At 48.4% G+C, this 17381-nt stretch overlaps 1 protein-coding gene across 4 annotated transcripts in view; it reads left to right on the forward strand.

Annotated features, from left to right (window-relative positions):
• Positions 1-17381, forward strand: part of PARN (poly(A)-specific ribonuclease) — a 167224-nt gene that overhangs the window by 111596 nt on the left and 38247 nt on the right. For all 4 annotated transcript variants that reach the window (XM_023247037.2, XM_023247036.2, XM_023247035.2 and 1 more), the window contains one exon: positions 14081-14270. In XM_023247037.2, coding sequence (XP_023102805.1) covers positions 14081-14270 — 190 coding nt within the window. The remainder of the gene's footprint in view (positions 1-14080; positions 14271-17381) is intronic.

Below are 17381 nucleotides of genomic sequence, written 5' to 3' on the forward strand. Positions count from 1 at the left end.
AATCCTTTCCTTATTGGGAAAGGCTTCTGGTGGCCGACACCCTCCCTCCCAGGGGTGATGACTCACCTTGCAGGTGAGATGGCTTGGCCCTGCCTGGCTGATAAGGGCCTGTCATTCTTGTCTCTCCAGGGCTCTCCTTCCCTCCCCGGTTCACTTGGTTAATGAATAAGCTGAGTCATGAGGTGTAAGTAAATAAATGCCTTTATCCAATGAAAACCACATCAAAACATCCAGCAGAGACATTTAATGAAGGTGTAAATATTACAGCCCAGCATCCCGTATCTGGTTGGCTTATAAACAAACAGACTTTAAGCTTTTCACTCCTGAAACCTTTAAATCTGAAAATGGAGCTGCCCTGTCAGGCTTTTTGCAGACAGGGCTTTGGGAAGTAGAGGGAAGATGGGACGCTTATGCTTTATCGCAATGGCACTGACATTGTGGCAGATTTAATGCTTCATAAACAGCGCAACAAGCCGCCAGAAGTATTGTCCTGGCGTGTGTGGTGTGCGTTGATACTGGGCGCATATCTGGATCTGGCATCCGAAGTGTTAGCGAGAGCTAGTCCGGATTAGAGAACCCACTTAAGTCGGACTGCGGGCCCAGCCACTGCCTCCAGCCGGCACGCAGTTCAGTTACAGGCACGCTCTGGTCGGTGAATAGGTTGTGTCCTAAAAGTTCCTTTGTTGACTAACCTTTGAGAACACAAAGCTCATTGTCGCACAGAAATGCCGTTTTGAATGGTGGGCGTCAGTGAGCCGTGGGGTGTCTCGGACTTCGGATCAGGGCCCATTTGTGGGCCAGGAAATCAATGCTGGTCGACAGCAGTATGAAAAAAGAAGGTAGAAAGAAACAGAGCAGAAGACATCAGAGTGGGTTGCGTGTCGTCAAGGTGGGTATTGTTTGGCGATGCTGTCACAGCTTAAAACTTACTGCGCACTGCTGCCTTTGGAGCCCCAAGGACTCTGATGCAGGGGCGTTGTGCCTGCGGTGACTTAAGTCTGGCCATTTCCACTGTCTAACACTGTGACATCAGGCAAGTGACTCGTCTGGGGCTCCGTTTTGTCATGTTCACAATAGGGCACTTCTGTGGAGGTAGGGTTACAGACGGAGTGTGTGTTAAGATTAATATATTAAGATGCTACAGAATATAGGGTAACATACCGGGGGTGGGAGCTAATATCACACTTTGTGCACGGTAACCGTTCCGTAAGCCATGATGATTTTTTACTTGTGCTCCTTTGTGATGTATATGGCCAGACCTTAAAGACACTGTTAGAAAATAGTGTAACTGAGGCATGTACTATTTATATTTAGTCTTCCCCGGAGTAGAATTTATTCAGTGGTCTTGACGTTTAGGGTCTGATGTTTCAAATCTGCTGTGCTGCAGAATCTCGGAGATCTTTGATTTTACCTTAAATTATTCCTGTGTAGTTGAGACATCAATCTTGATCTTCTCCCAGGGAGGATGAAGAATGGTGTAAATTACTTAGGTCTTTCAGCTGTCAGGTTGACCGAGACTAGTAAGTATGGGATTCTTCCCAAGTCCTATTTTAAGTTGTGTGTCTTAAATAAAAGGGTGGGGGCATCCTCTCTCTCTCTCTCTCTCTCCCCGCCCCCACTCCCCCTCAAAGTAACTCTCACTTTTAAACTTTGTTGGAAGTTGGTCCGTTCCTGTGTGACTCCATCGTGAAATCCCTTCTTCCTGTCTGGTCTCCACGCCTCAACACCACTTGTAAGGAGCTGTGTCGGCACTTGAGACCTGCTTTTGTTCGTTTGTTTGTGTGGCTAAGGTTTAGAGCCGCTGCTTTGTGGACGGCCGTGAGGGGTAGGTTAAAACAGTCATAGAAGCATGGCATCAAAGTCAGGGGCGTCTGTCAAAATAGAGTTTACTGCCCAGCTCATGGGGTTGTTTTGAAGAGAAGGTGCAGGGACGCGTTGGTAAGTCTGCACAGATGGCCGCTGTCTCAGGCCGGATCCTCATCTCGTCAGCAGCTGGCCCCACGGCTGTTCTCCTGTTCTCTCGATCTGCACCCCGGTGCTCTCAGGAAGACCCAGTCCCTCACCCAGGAAACAGCCAACTTCCGGGTGCTGCCTCCTACCCCTGGATTCCTAAAGCTCTGCGCCACACCTCCCTTCTCTCAGAAGCAGATCCCATCGTGTGCCCGGGGCCCCGTGTCCTCTCCGGGGCCCTGTGCTGCACCTTGTCCCTGTGTCCACCCGTTGACTTCTTCCCAACAGTGTGGAAACCTGCTGAATCCCTTCTGTCTTTTCAAAAGACTCGCAAGATCCCAGTTCGCCTTTGCTCCTGATGATGGCTTTCCTTCTGCAAAGTCAAGTGCCCTGCATGTGTTGCCCCGTGTCCCCTCTCACTCGGCTGTCGGTGGACCCCGCGCACCACTCAGTCACTCTTGCAAATGTCCCTGTGACCTCCGTGCCATAAAGCCACCAGGCTCTCCCCTCCTCTGGCCTTGGTCACTCAGTCCCCTGTCCTGTTCCTTCTTGGATTCCACAGAGCCGTGCTCTCTAGGTTAGTCCCTCTCCTCCTTGGCCTGTGGCTTCCCGGGCGCCCATGCCTGCGCTTCCCCACGTGTATGATGAGGAAGTGTTGGCGTTCCTTGGAGTTCTGTTATGACTTCTTTTCTTACTTCGGGCTGTCTCCATTCCTCTTGTTCTTACCCCATCAGGGGCAGTGGTCTTGTAGAAACACACATCAGATCACATCCCTCCCCCTGACTAAACACCCCGTGGTGACTCCCCCTGCATGCAGCGTGGCCTCAGGCCGTTGCACTGTGCCCCTCACTCTAGCTTTAGCGTGGGCTCCTCTCCGCCCCCTCCTCCGTGTCTGCCATGACGGTCTTCTACTTCCTCGGCCAAGGCTGTGCTTCCTCATTCAGAGATTGGTCACTTCATGTTCCTTCTGCTGGGAACACAGTTCCCACCCCCAAGTAGCCTCCCAACATTCCAGTCTCAGGAAAGAGCCCAGTGTCTTTTCCTTAGGGAACCGTCCCCGCATCCTGGGCCTGGCCAGCTCCCTGTGGGGCCCCCAGAGCGCCTCTCCATTTCCATCCCTCCGTACACGTGTGGCGCTCTGTTCACAGTCTGTCTCCCGACGAACACAGGGCCTGTGTCTCTGACCCACCCTCACAGCCCCGGTCGCTGAGGCTTAGAGGATGGCATGTTTGTTCCTGAATGAATGGATAGATGGATGAATGGACAAATGAGAATTTAATACATCAGTGTCTGTATTCATAAACTAATGGATGCACGAAGAAGTGACCAAGTGAGAACTAAGTACATTTGTTTGTAAAGCGTTAACATAGTTCTTATAGACAGTAAATACTCAGTAAATGGGAGCTTTATTTATTTCTCGTTGACTTTTCAGCTAGGAACTATGAAAAGAAAAAGAACAAATGCAACACCAGCCGGTTAATGGAAGCAGTGTTCCTTAGTGACCTCGTTCATTGGATGCTAAGGCGCTTGGCGTAGGCCTAGGCCTCGGGGGCTTAGAGCCCAACTATCTCCCTCGCCCTCAAAGTCTACCTTTAGCCAGTTGGTGTTGGTCCTCCCCTCTCCTCCCCTCCTGCCCCTCATGTGAACATCCTCATGCCTGGATTCTTGCCTACCTGGCGTTTGCTACCAATCTGTTCCCTTCCTGTCCTCTAGATTGTGGGCCTCTTCAGGGCGGAGAATGTCCCATTTCTCCTGCCACACCCCGGCGCCCAGCGCATCACGCGGCGCCCGTGTTTGTGAATGAATGATTGAGATGAATGTCTGTAAAGCTGACTGTGGTGTTGTCAGCAGAGCTAGTGAAAACGATTGGATTTGTTTTGGCCTCAGTACGGTTTTGAAAAATATAGTTACAGACTTCTGGATTTTACACTTGTCGAGTACGGTTGGTATACCGGTCCCCCCGTTTTCCGTTTGGTTTCCACGCTTTTGCACGGGAAAGCTTTTGCTAGATGGCGTCCGTGTTCTAAACGACGGCGTGTCCCATGAGCTAGTGCGGACTCGGGGATGTCAGGCCACGCTCGCCTCGGGCACACCAAGGTGTGGTGAGTTACAGCTCGCTGATTCCGTGTCAGCTGTAGAACATCCATATGGGCCGCAGCGCCGTTCTCTTTGTCCGAACTACATGTTTTGTGATTTAACAGCAGTAGCCTCCCTAACGAGGCACCTACTGTGTGCCAGGCCCTGTGCTAAAAGCTTTGCATGCACAGTGTCCACTCTTCTAGCTGCTTCATAAAGTAAGTAGGGAAGCCCATTTTATGGGTAAAGAAAAGAAGCCAGGGAGCACGTTAAGATTCAGGCAGGATTTGAACCCAGGCCTCTGTGGCCTCAGAACCTATGGTTTTGCCACTTCGTTGCCTTCCTTTTAAATAAGTCAGAGGCGGGGGGGCGCCTGGGTGGCTCAGTTGGTTAAGCGTCCCACTTCCGCTCAGGTCATGATCTCACGGTCTGTGAGTTCGAGCCCCGCGTCGGGCTCTGTGCTGACAGCTCAGACCCTGGAGCCTGTTTCAGATTCTGTGTCTCCCTCTCTCTGACCCTTCCCCCATTCATGCTCTGTCTCTCTCTGTCTCAAAAATAAATAAACGTTAAAAAAAAAAATAAGTCAGAGGGGTTTTAAGGTTTTAAGTCAATGTCATCCCACCTACATGCCAGCCTTTCCGCACTTTGCAGAGTGGGTTTTCCTTGCCACTTCTTCGGCCTTAATTAGAGAGCTGGGAGGTGACATGAGGCATGGGAGCAGTGGGCAGAGTGAGTGGCCGTCTGTCTTTAATGGAGGGGGTGATGTGGAGAGAACACGGTCACGGGCACGGCCTGCAGGTGGCAGAGCCAGGGTCACACGCACTTCCTTCTCTCAGCCTTGTCAGCACGCAGGGGCGCCGCCTGCCCTGGCGGTGAGGAGCCCTGAGCGGGCTCGGTAGCGCTCAGCTCTCCCTCCGCCTTCACATTTCTGTAGCCTGGTCCCCGGCCGCCTTCTCTTACCGGCGCCTCCTGTGTGTCAGTCGCTCCGTGGGGGACCTCGGGGAAGCGGAGATGACAGCTTCACATCCCCTCTGCCTCTTCCCTCGTTATTTCTGTGCATCCTCTTCCACAGACCTTGAGGGCTTTCGTTTCCACCCTTTTATTAATTAATTATTACTATTTTTTAACGTAATTTTTTGTGAAGTCACCTAACAAACAGTGTGTACAGTGTGTTCTTGGTTTCGGGGGTAGATTCCCAGGACTCATCGCTTAATACAACACCCAGTGCTCATCCCAACAAGTGCCCTCCTCAGTGCCCATCACCCATTTCCCCCTCTCCCCTGAACCCTCAGTTTGTTCTCTGTATTGAAGAGTCTCTTATATTTGCCTCCCCCACTCTGTGTGTGTAACTATTTTTCCCCCTTCCCCTCTCCCATGGTCTTCTGCTAAGTTTCTCCAGTTCCACAAACGAGTAGTGAAAACATATGGTATCTTTCTCTGCCTGACTTATTCCACTTAGCATAATACCCTCCAGTTCCATCCACGTTGCTGCAAATGGCAGATTTCATTCTTTCTCATTGCCAAGTGGCATTCCATTGTGTATATAAACCACATCTTCTTTATCCATTCATTAGTTGATGGGCATTTGGCTCTTTCCATAATTTGGCTGTTGTTGAGAGTGCTGCTATAAACATTGGGGTACAAGTGCCCCTATGCATCAGCACTCCTGTATCCCTTGGGTAAATCCCTAGTAGTACATTTGCTGGGTTGTCGGGTAGTTCTATTTTTAGTTTTTTTGAGGAACCTCCATGCTGTTTTCCAGAGCGGCCGCACCAGTTTGCATTCCCACCAACAGTGCTAGAGGGTTCCCCTTTCTCTACACCGCCGGCATCTGTAGTTTCTTGAGTTGTTAATTTTAGCCACTGTGACTGGTGTGAGGTGGTATATCAGTGTGGTTTGGTTTCTATTTCCCTGATGAGGAGTGACATTGAGCATCTTTTCATGTGCCTGTTGGCCATCTGGATGTCTTCTTCGGAAAAGTGTCTATTCATGTCTCCTGCCCATTTCTTCACTGGATTATTTGTTTTTCGGGTGTTGAGTTTGGTGAGCTCTTTATAGATTTTGGATACTAACCCTTTATCTTATATGTCATTTGCAAATATTTTTATCCATTCCATCAGTTGCCTTTCAGTTTTGTTTAGATTGTTTCTTTGCAGTGCAGAAGCTTTTTATCTTGATGAGGTTCTAGTAGTTCATTTTTGCTTTTAATTCCCTTGCCTTCAGAGACGTGTCAAGCAAGAAATTGCTGCCGCTGAGGTCAGAGGTGTTATTGTCTGTTTTCTCCTCTAGGGTTTTGATGGTTTCCTGTCTCACATTTAGGTCTTTGATCCAATTTGAGTTTATTTTTGTGTATGGTGTAAGAACGTGGTCCAGGTTCATTCTTCTGCATGTCTCTGTCCAGTTTTCCCAGCACCATTTGCTAAAGAGACTGTCTTTTTTCCATTGGATATTCTTTCTTGCTTTGTCAAAGATTTGTTGGCCATACGTTTGTGGGCCCATTTCTGGGTTCCCTATTCTGTTCCATTGATCCGAGTGTCCGTTTTTATGCCAATACCATACTGTCGTGATAATTACAGCTTTGTAATACAGCTTGAAGTCCAGGATTGTGATGCCTCCTGCTTTGGTTTTCTTTTTCAGTGTTACTTTGGCTATTCAAGGTCTCACTCTTTTAGCCTCAGCGCTTTGAAAAAATAGTTTGGCCCAGTCGCCAGAGCATGCAACTCTTGATCTCGGGTCGTGAGTTTGAGCCCCACTTTGAGTGTAGAGATTCCTTTAAAAAATAAAATAAAATCCTTAAAAGATAATACCGTCTGTTGGAGAAGTGCCCACTGCATGGAAGGAAGAACAAGGAACCAGGAATTGTGGGTCTTGAGTCCTCACCCGGTGACTAAGGCTTCCCCAGTCTCAGCTGTCAGCAGTGCTCATGCCTTGCTTTCCCAGTGTCGCTGTGAGGTTCAGGCGGGGTGACGTGCACCGATTATCACTGCCCCGGGAAGCCCGTCTTGAGAGCCGGAGCCAGAGCCTCGCTTGCAATCCAGGGCTCTCGTACACCAGCTCGGGCTTCAGCATGGACTTCTTAACCGAAGTGGTTCTGCATTTTCCTTCTCGGATGGACACAGGCCGCCAACAAGTATAAAAGCTGTGCTTCTTCCCTGCCCCTCTCCTGCCGCAGTCTTAGATTTACCTCCTGTCAAAGAACCGTGGTGGAACCCAGTTGCCAAAAACATGGCTAGAGCACAGGCCCTGCCCTCAGAGAGCACCGGGGCCTGTCGGGTAAGAGTGAGGAAAGAGCGGGCATCGAGGCCGGCAGCCGGCCACGCGAGGCTGTGGCTGACGGCCTGGACGGCACCCTAGCACACTGGCACTTTCTCAGCAAGACTCGAGAAGGGCCTGGCTCTGGAGGGGAAGGAGGGACAGCAGAGGGTAAACCAGAGGCCGCCGCTGTCCAGGCAGGCCGGCTCACCGCCGTGACCTGTTCAGACAGCAGCGCACCTGTGTTCGGTCCCCCATTCCTGCCCTGGCCTCGGGCTGGGCCTGCTGTCTCTGATCGATGGAGGGGATGTCCACTCACAAACACAGGAAGATGTTCAGAGTGACCGTTAGGGTCGAGTGTTGGTGTTTTGTTTTGAACTCCTTTCTCTAAAGACTTTAAAGTTTGGGTTCCAGTAGAATCCAAGAGAACAGCTGCCATGCTCTGTCTGGTAAACGGGGAGAGGTGGTCAAGCTGTTGTAAACCCAACCTGGTCAAAATCAGGTGGAACGTGAGAAAACTCGTGTTTACCACGTTCATATTTAGATAAACGAGCAAACACAAAACGACATTTGGCGTCACCCTGGTGTGGGGTGACGACCCAAAATGACAGCACCGTGGTGCAGGGCCCTGAGCTGCGGTCGTGGGAGGAGGAGGGAGAGGACCTCTTCCAGTGTCTGACGTAGGCAGGCATGACGGTTAAAGCACACGCTGACGCCCAGGGAGTCGGGCTGCGTCTGCAGAGCGTCTTCGGCTGGTGGGTGAACGTACCGGCTTATCAGGCTTCTCTGTCAGGTACACAGAACTGTTGTGGAGAGACAGACTCTGATTCTCTTGAAAGACAGAGGTAGAAAAAAAAAAATTAAAAAAAAAAAAAAAAAGGGGCGCCTGGGTGGCGCAGTCTGTTAAGCGTCCGACTTCAGCCAGGTCACGATCTTGCGGTCCGTGAGTTCGAGCCCCGCGTCGGGCTCTGGGCTGATGGCTCAGAGCCTGGAGCCTGTTTCTGATTCTGTGTCTCCCTCTCTCTCTGCCCTTCCCCCGTTCATGCTCTGTCTCTCTCTGTCCCAAAAATAAATAAACGTTGAAAAAAAAAAAAAAAAAAAAGAAAGACAGAGGTAGATACCTGCATTAACCCTGAATGACCCCATCTGGGACCCTTGCAACGCCCATGGTGTCATGAAAAGAATGTAGGCTTTGGTTTGGATCCTAGCCCAAGCACTTCAGGTCCTTGGGCTAGTGCCTTGGTCTGAGCCTCACTTTCTTCACCTGTGTAGTCAAGATAACGCTCACAGGATTCCCCATGCCTGGCGGAGGGAGCATCCAGTAAATTTCTCCTTCCCGGAGCGATTAGACTGGTAAGAATGAAGCGTGAGACATTGAGAACTTAATGTCCGCTGCGGATGGCCGTGGCAGATGCTACACGCGGGGCTGATGGTACACCTCACCGACCTCAGCCGTCAGGTGGCCAGGTGGCACTGATGTGCCTGGCTTCCTGAGGAAGTTTGGAGATGCGGCACCGCCGTGTCACTGAGGACATTGAACCTGGAGAGACTCTCACCTTGTCTTTGAGACACCTTCCAACTTGGAGCATCTGTCCTAGAAACGGCCCTTAGTACTTGGACAGGGTAAACTACAGAAAACCTGAAGAATTTGTTTGTTTCAGATGTAAGGGACATCTGTGAAACTGCCACTCAACCAGGGACCTAAACTGCTAATAAATTACATCTTTCTGTTGTTCCTCCCGGTCCCATCCTTCTGGTTCCCTGCCGGGGGCGACCGCTCTCCTGAAAGCTGTGTTGATCATTTTCTTGCTTTTTTGTTCTCTGTCTCTCTGACTGTCTCTGTCTTTGTTTCTGTCTCTCTCTCTCTCTCTCTCTCTCTCTCTCTCTCACACACACACACACACACACACACACACACACACACACACACCCGCACACCCTCACACCTCCTGGGATATATTTTTTGTTTGTTTGATTTTTGTTTCAGAACACAATAAAAAGGTGTCATTCTGCAAATGAACTTCTAGGACTTGAATTTCTCATTCACTATTATATCCCTAAGATCCATCCATTTTATTATATGTTGTTGTAGTTCATTTGTGTTTACTGATACATAGTATTGCATTGTGGGAATATACCACAATTTGTCCATTCACCTGCTGATGGACATTTGGATTGCGCCTGCCTGCCTGCCTGCCTGCCTGCCTGCCTTCCTTCCTTCCTCCCTCCCTCCCTCCCTCCCTCCCTCCCTCCCTCCCTCTCTTCCTCTTCCCCTCGCTGCCCCCCAGCTGTTAATAACCAGTGTGTTCTTTAAAAAAAAAGAATCCTTGTATTTACCTTGTAATACGTAGTATTTTATATTTAGGAGTGGAATTGTTGGGTCATAGGGTATGTGTATCATGGTCCACTTCAAATGAGAATGCTAAATTGCCTTCCACAGAGGTGGTACCAGTGGAGATCCTATTGCTCCACATCTTCCTCATCATTGCTCTTAGTCTTTTCTGTTTTTGCCAACAAAACAGGCACAAAGTGAGATCTTACTGTGCTCATAATTGACTTTGCCTAAGCTTGAGCGTCTCTTTAAATGATTATTGGCTTTCTGTGCTTCCTTTTCTGTGAAAGGACTGTGCGTGCTTTTCATGTCTTTTGCCCATTTTTGTGTTGGGTGTTTTCTTTCTGATTTGTAGGTGTTTTTACGTATTCTGGTGCTAAACCTTCACCAGTTCCACGCATTACCAACATCTTCTCCCGGTTTGTGGATTGGCTTTGCTTTCTAAAGTGTCTGCTGATGGACAGGTTTTTATTTAATGTAGTCCTACTAACTGACCTATTTTAATGCTTAATGTTATTTGTGTCTTCATAAATTCTTTCCTACTTCAAGCTCAGAAAAGATATGCACTTATATTTTCTTTTCAAGTTTTCAAAGTTTGCTTTTGACATTTCATTTCTTCATCCATCTGGAGTTGATTTCTCAGCGTGATGTGACTAAGAATCCAATTTCGTTTTTTTTTCCTATGGATAAACAATTTTTCCAACTTTTCCTTTCCCGCATTTTCTGTCATGCTGTCTCTGTCAAAAATCAAAGTTTCAAAGATGCATCAGTCTGTTTCTAGGCTCTTCTGTACCCTTGGTCAGTTTGTTGGTCTCTGTACCATTTATACACCATCTTAGTTACTTTGGCTTAAAGGAAGCTTTTGTAGCTAGCAAGGCAAGTCCCCCTTCCTTTTTCTTCTTCAGAAATGTCTGGGCCATTGTTGGCCCATTCGTTCTTCTGTTTAACTTTTGGAATCAGCCTTTCCAATTCCACAGAATAATTGGGGTATAATTTTTGTAGAGTAAAAATACCCTCTTTGTTGCGCAGCTCTGTGTTTCAGCAAATGCATATAGCCCTGTAACCACCACCGCAATCAAGATATAAGACTGTTCCATCGCCCCCCAAAATTCCCTCATCCCTTTTGTACTTCACCTCCTCCCCCAGTCCCTGACTAACCCTGTTCTGTTTTCTATTGATATTTGTTTTTAATTTCATTTTTAATTTTTTCGATCTTTTATTAAAATGTGGAATTAAGTCTATAGATCAAGTTAGGAAGGAATCTATATCTTAAGTCACCTGATCCATAATCTTAACGTATCCACCAACTTCGTTGGAGAGGCTTTGCGTGACAGTAATAGAAAGTTCTTAACTTTTTAGGGAAAAATCTAAACATTCTTTAAAACCCCTAGTAAAGGAAGCATTTTAGAAGACAACCATCAATCTAAATAACCACGTAAGTACATATAAATATATGGCAGACACATGGTGGTATCACCTAAAAAAGTCATGTTTTGGTTCCACACCAGCTTTGTCACTTGCCTACAAGACCTTAGGCTAGCAGCCTGGCTTCCCTGATGTCAGTCTCTGTCCCTGGGTGGTGACTAGAGCATCCCTTCCCTGCGGGGCCCCCGTGAAGATGAAATGCTGTAATGCGTGCCGGGTGTCAGGAGATGAGCGGCCCTGGCCCCGGGAAGCTGTGGTGGGCGGGGCTGCCCTGGCTCCCCTCCAAGGAGGCGGGGAGGGCCGTCGGCATGCGCGCTTCCCCAGAGGCTCTAACCAAGTGGCACCACCAAAAGGTGGCCTTGAATCATTTCCCTGACAAATTTGGAAAAGGTTAGTATTACCGTGCGGCTCGCTACATGCTGCTGCTGACAGGCGAGCTGGAACCACTGGAGGACACAGCTGACAGCCAATTCATTTTGCTGATTCATCCGTTCGAGGAGGGGTGGCTGTGAGCCAGAGCTTGGCTTCCAGATGAAAGGCCGCGAGCTCTGGAGCTGCTGGGACGTGAAGGAATGCTGGTAAATGACTGCCATGTGAAGGCCAGCGGTGAAAAGTGGCTTGTTATTTGTTTCCCCTTTTAAGTGATCCCCATTCCACATGTTCTCGGGTAAATTCCCCACCGTGGTCAGGGGCTCGTTTGTAACATTTGTCCGTGGGGCTGCGCGCTGGATTATTGGAAACTACCAGATACTGTTAAATAGATCATCTTGGCTCCTTTATGACCCTATCATCACCTTTGCTTTCATGGGGAATATTGACTCAAGCCTACTCTTTTACTTGGGAGTCCAAATGAAACTCGAGAGAGGAATCATTGCAGATGTCATCCCTTTGGGGCATGCTCGCAAAATAAACCTGCTGCAAGAAGGAATGGAACTTAAGACAAGGAAATTCGGGAGCTGCTCATTGGCCGACCATCAGGACCGAACAGTGATGATAGAATCTTTGGGTTCTCTTCATAGATCACGCTGAAAGTGTAACCCGTGTCAGTAAGGTGGTCTTACGCTTCCAGTGAAATCCCCTCCACGTGATGTTTGCATGTGACAGGATAAGCTTCAGAGAGTGGAAATTGTGTCTCGTTCTCCCGAACATCTGACACGGTCCCCGGGACAGCGAGCAGTGGCCAGGTGGGAAGCATGGGTGGTTGATGTGTATTGGATGTATAAATGGTAGGGTGGTTAAGTGAGCGGAGAAAGTCAGAAATGCAGTCCACTGAAAGCAGCAGAAGTAGCTGTCCCACGGAGTAAGATTTTCAAGAAAGGATCCCGTTTTCTGTGGTTCTGTGCTCAGAGTGACTTTGGCCGGTAGTGCGTCTCCAAAACTGGATGCTTCTTCTGTTTATCTTCTTGCGAGTGAGTCAGGGCACGCCGCCTTGAGCACACATCTCAGCAACTCACTCTCCTTCTCTGGGAGACTCGCTGTAATAGGGAAGTTCTGTAATACTCTGAGGGTCCTCCCTCCCACCTTTTTTCCTCTTTAACTCTAGAGTGATTATTTGAAAAGTTACAGCAAACTTCTTAGTAAAAATATGTGTTTTTCTTCAAGAGTGGAGTTGGGTTTTTTTTTTTCCTTTCTTTCTTGTTTTGTTGTTATGTTTTCCCTCAAGATGGCTAAACGTTTAGGGCATGACATTCTGTAAACCACTGCTATGCTTAGAAGTTTAGGCAAATCTGGCCCACTTAGAGCGAAGGTGAGAAGCGTTAGGTGTCAGATATGTGGAGCCTCTGCCTCTCATACAGTTGTCTTTCCCTCTGACTTAAGGTCCCCGATGTCCTGGAGTCCCCTGTCTGGTTCTGATGTGCCCACGGGCCGTGCGTGCTTGTCACTGCTGTGCATTTGTTTGCGTGTTATTTAGTGAGAACTACTCCGCACCCAGGACGTTGCCAGGAGTCGGGACACGGACCCTCTTGTAGACATCATGGTGCTTTTGCAGCTGTCCAGGTAGAAGGTCTGCCCTTAACGGCCCCTGCCGGCATGGCCAGGCTCTCGCCCTCTCACCACCACTGTGGGCAGTCACTGTTGGTGGTGACCGTGGGCTCGGAGAGTCTATGCACAAGCTGCAGAAGCCAGAACCAGCAAAATGGCCACCCGGCCACCAACAGGTCTTCCCCGGGTCGTCGGTCCCACGCTCCCAGAGCGTTCTGTCCACCAGCCTCTGAAGAGCAGGCAGCGAAGACTGTAAGAAAACTGACCTGGCCTTAGTGAAATGTCAGCACTAAGGAGGGAATGAGCTCCAGCTTCCAAGCGCTCCCGCCAGCCAGAGGCACATTGCAGAGAATTAGCAGTCTTTCGGTGTGGAAGGAGGAGAGGCGTGCTTGTGGGGATATCTTGAATTTGCACAGTTGAAAGTGACGTGCAGAGTGACAAGAAGGGCCCTGGCCTTCGGGTCCAGGCAGCCTGGTGTTGCTTCCCAGCGCTGCCACCAGCCCGCCGTGTGGCCTGTGGCAGCCACCCGACATCTGTGCCTCGCTTGTGAATGTGTTGTGAGGTTAGACATCTCGTATGGAAGGCACTGGGCACAGACATAGGGTAGGCCTTCCATATCGGACACGGTGGTCTCAGCTCTGCTGTCAATATTGCTTTCATTTTCATTTTCACTTTCTAACAAGGAGGAGTTTACAGTTTTCCCTTAGTGGGTTTTTTTTCCTCCCATTTTCTTACTCTGAAAATGAGTAATTTTCAAGCCAGTAATGTTACCTGCAAATGCACTTTACTTATCTCATAATGGTTCTTTATAGTTTACAGAGCACTTGCACAGAATCACAAAGATTGGGCTATGACGGCTCTCTTTTCTCCCAATGAGAAAACAGATTTGAAGAGCCTGTGGGACGTTCCCGAGGCCACCTGGCTTCTAAATGGCACAGCTGGGGTCAGAACTCAGACCTGAATCCCTGGTTTCTTTTACTACCTCTGGCCACCTTTTGAAAGTGACATCTCCAGGGCAAGGCCAGACATTTTTACATGGATTTTTTTTTATTTTCCTTGTAGCCGTCAATACCAGCAAATACGCGGAAAGCTATCGGATCCAGACCTATGCTGACTATGTGGGAAAAAAACACGAGGAGAAGCAGATCAAGAGAAAGTGGACAGAAGATAGTTGGAAGGAGGTTGAGAGAAAGCGGTTAAACACTCAGTGCATATCCTATGCTCTGCAGAATCACTATCACCACGCCAATAGGTAAGAGTTCTCGGTGCTTGATTTAAACGGGCAGAGTTGTTCTAGCAACGGCTTTTCTTGTTCTCACAGGACTAGAAGTCATAATTCTGACTTGTGAGAAAGAGTGTTTTCTAACTCTCCACGTCATAGCAGAAGTTATTGCCACCTTCATTCCTTCCGCGCCGTGTAGACCCAACTCCTGTGCTTAACACTCACACGGCCCCACTGAGGCAGACCGGATACGTGTTCTTCCCAATTGAGGGTGCGGCAGCTGGGGCTCTCTGACCTGCCCGCCGGTCCAGTGAGAGAACCAGGATCAGAGCTGAACCCCTTCCGTGTCCAGTCTATGCCCCCTTCCTTCCCCCAGTCCACCTTCGTGCCCCTGCCTGAGTGTCTGGCCTCCTTGCAGATCCCATGGAGACACTGAACCACATCCCTGCTGTAGAAAGAGAACTTGACTTACTACCCCTCATGACCCATAACCCTTCCTTCAGAAGATATAGGCTGGTCACATGCTGTCTCTTAGTAGAAGGACAAAATACAGGTGTAGAAAACCAGGAGGGAAAGTTCATTACAGAAAACGATGAAGATTAGAAAAATGTGAACTTAAAGAAGAAAGTATGAGCCATAATCCCACCACCCAGAAACAATCACTGTTAATATTTTGGATTGCCCTCCATGTCTTTTTTCTTTTTGTTTCTTTCTTTTTTATTTTTTAAGAGTGTGTGCGAGCAAGGGGGAGGGGCAGAGAGAGAGAGAGAGAGAGAGAGAGAGAGAGAGAAAGCATGCAAGTGGGGCTGAGGGGCAGAGGGAGAGAGGGAGAGAATCTCAGGCAGCCTCCATGCCCAGTGCGGAGCCCAAAGCTGGGCTCGATCCCACAACCTTGGGATCATAACCCGACCTGAAATTGAGAGCCAGATGCTCAACCAACTGGGCCACCCAGGCCCCCTGATCCTTCATACATTTTAAGTGGTTGTTTAGAGATTTTAAAAATTGAGATATAATTAATATATAATAAAATGCACAGGTCTAAGATGTTTATTTCAGAGTTTTTTTTTTTTTTTAAGGAAAAGATTTTTTTTTTTTTTTTAGTTTATTTCTTTTTGAGAGAGACAGAAAGAGCACAAGCAAGGGTGGGACAGAGAGAGGGAGAGAGGGAACATCCCAAAATGGCTCCATGCTGTCAGCACAGAGTGTGACCCGGGGCCCGGTCCCATGAACCGTGAGATCATGACCTGAGCCAAAACCGAGAGTCAAATGCTTAACCGACTAAGCCACCCAGGTGCCCCCTTCCTTTTTTTTTTTTTTTTTTTTTTTAAAAAAACAGTTAATACTTTTAAAGAAAATAAGGGTCTAAAACATGGGAAAAATGGCATACGTATACTCACAAAAATTCAGGCCTTCCTAGTTAAAGGTACAGTTAAGATTGTGGGGGCCCTTATGGTCGAGAGGAAGGACCCCCGCAGCTGCGTGCCTCACTTCTCTCAGCCTTAGCGAGTGGACTCTGAGACCCTGGGAGCGCTGTCACCACCGCCGAGCTTCTCCCGGGGGCTATTAGCAGTGCTGATAGAAATGGACATTAGTTTCTCCAGCTGCTTGCATTGGTAAGGCACATGCTTCTTTTCTTTCCGGTGAGAGATTCAGTGTTCAGAATATTCAAGAAGTTTAGGTTGATAACTGGACAAAACTAGGGCTGAGATTCTGGGAAACTGGACCGGACATAAATTTGCTTGAGGGAGAGATGTGGTTGGGCGGCATGAAATCTGAATAAATAAATACAGGTTAGCACGGTGTCTGAAGAATCCTTCTTTACAGTAGATACTTAGACACTTAAAATCTCCCTAATAGGTATTTAGTCCGCATAAATAAACACTGATGCTCGAAAGATTCCTGAAAGGCAGGTGCTGTTACCATTCTCATTTTATCAAGAATGTTCTGTAATTAGAGAAAAAGGTTTTCCAAAGCCACTTTGTCCTCAAAGCCACTTTGTCCTCAAAGCCACCTTGCCCTTTCGAGATTTGGGTCGGTCTTATCTACAGATTATTTGCAATTTGGCATTTTTCACCTGTTGGGAAAAACCCTTTGGCTCGTCTCTTCTTTCTAGTCTTTTCTGTCTGTGAGACTCCACTGCGGCCTTCCTTGACAATGTAGTAGCTCCTGGGAATTCCTGCTTATGTAAGAAACGCTAAAGCATACATCAGAGTTACGGTTTTCAGATTCCACATGATTGTCGTCAAAAGTTAGGGCTTTCTCCAAGTGACCAAATGAGCTTATTACAGTAGGGAAAAGGAGGGGCCGCCCTTTAGAGACCAAGAATTCTGATTAACCTGATTGTATTCCAGGACCCATTGCTTTGTCAGACTGCTGCTTGCACATTTACTTATAAATGTGGGGCAGGTGTTTTCTCTGTTCCTACTGAAAAATTCCCTGGAGACAGCAGGAGCCATGGAGTGGCGAGGCCATGGAGGGGCAAGGCCATGGAGGGGCGAGGCCATGGAGGGGCGAGGCCATGGAGGGGCGAGGCCATGGAGGGGCGAGGCAGCTGACTCCCCAGGCAGCTAGCAGACAAGGGTTCTAGTTCAGGCTCTGCCGGTACCTTGGAAATGACATCGTTCGCTCTTCCCTTTAGTAAATACCCTTCCAGAGCCCAGTATCTGCCTCTGTCTTCTCATCTTAAAAGGGGCATTTTGTTCAAGTCCATTTGGCTCTTAAATTCCAGATGTGTTTACTATGTACAATGCGAGGAGGAAATGGACGCACGCTTTGGAGACCCTTTGACTTTCTCCTCAGGGAGCAAGTAGTTTCTTCTCAACCTGTGAATGAGAGTGCTGAAAATGCCCCTGGTTGGAGAAGTTTTAGATAAGGAGCATATAATAAAGACCAGAATGGGTGAACCAGTGTCACAAGCAGACCTACGAATGCCTTTTACTACAACGAAATCGTAAACGACGATGCACCAAATGCAGAAAAGATCTTTGACCATTTCAGTGGGCACTGCCTTTTAACCTCCTCCTTGCCGCCTGTACCTACTCTAGAGTTTCTCAGAAGCTCTTCTCCCTGTGATTCAGGATGATCAGAAACCACTAGCCCGTGGTGCATCTGACTGGGTCCCAGCCTTTTTGTCCTCTGTGT

This window comes from Felis catus, chromosome E3 (genome assembly GCF_018350175.1).
Source record: "Felis catus isolate Fca126 chromosome E3, F.catus_Fca126_mat1.0, whole genome shotgun sequence".
In the NCBI taxonomy this organism is placed as follows: Eukaryota; Metazoa; Chordata; class Mammalia; order Carnivora; family Felidae; genus Felis; species Felis catus.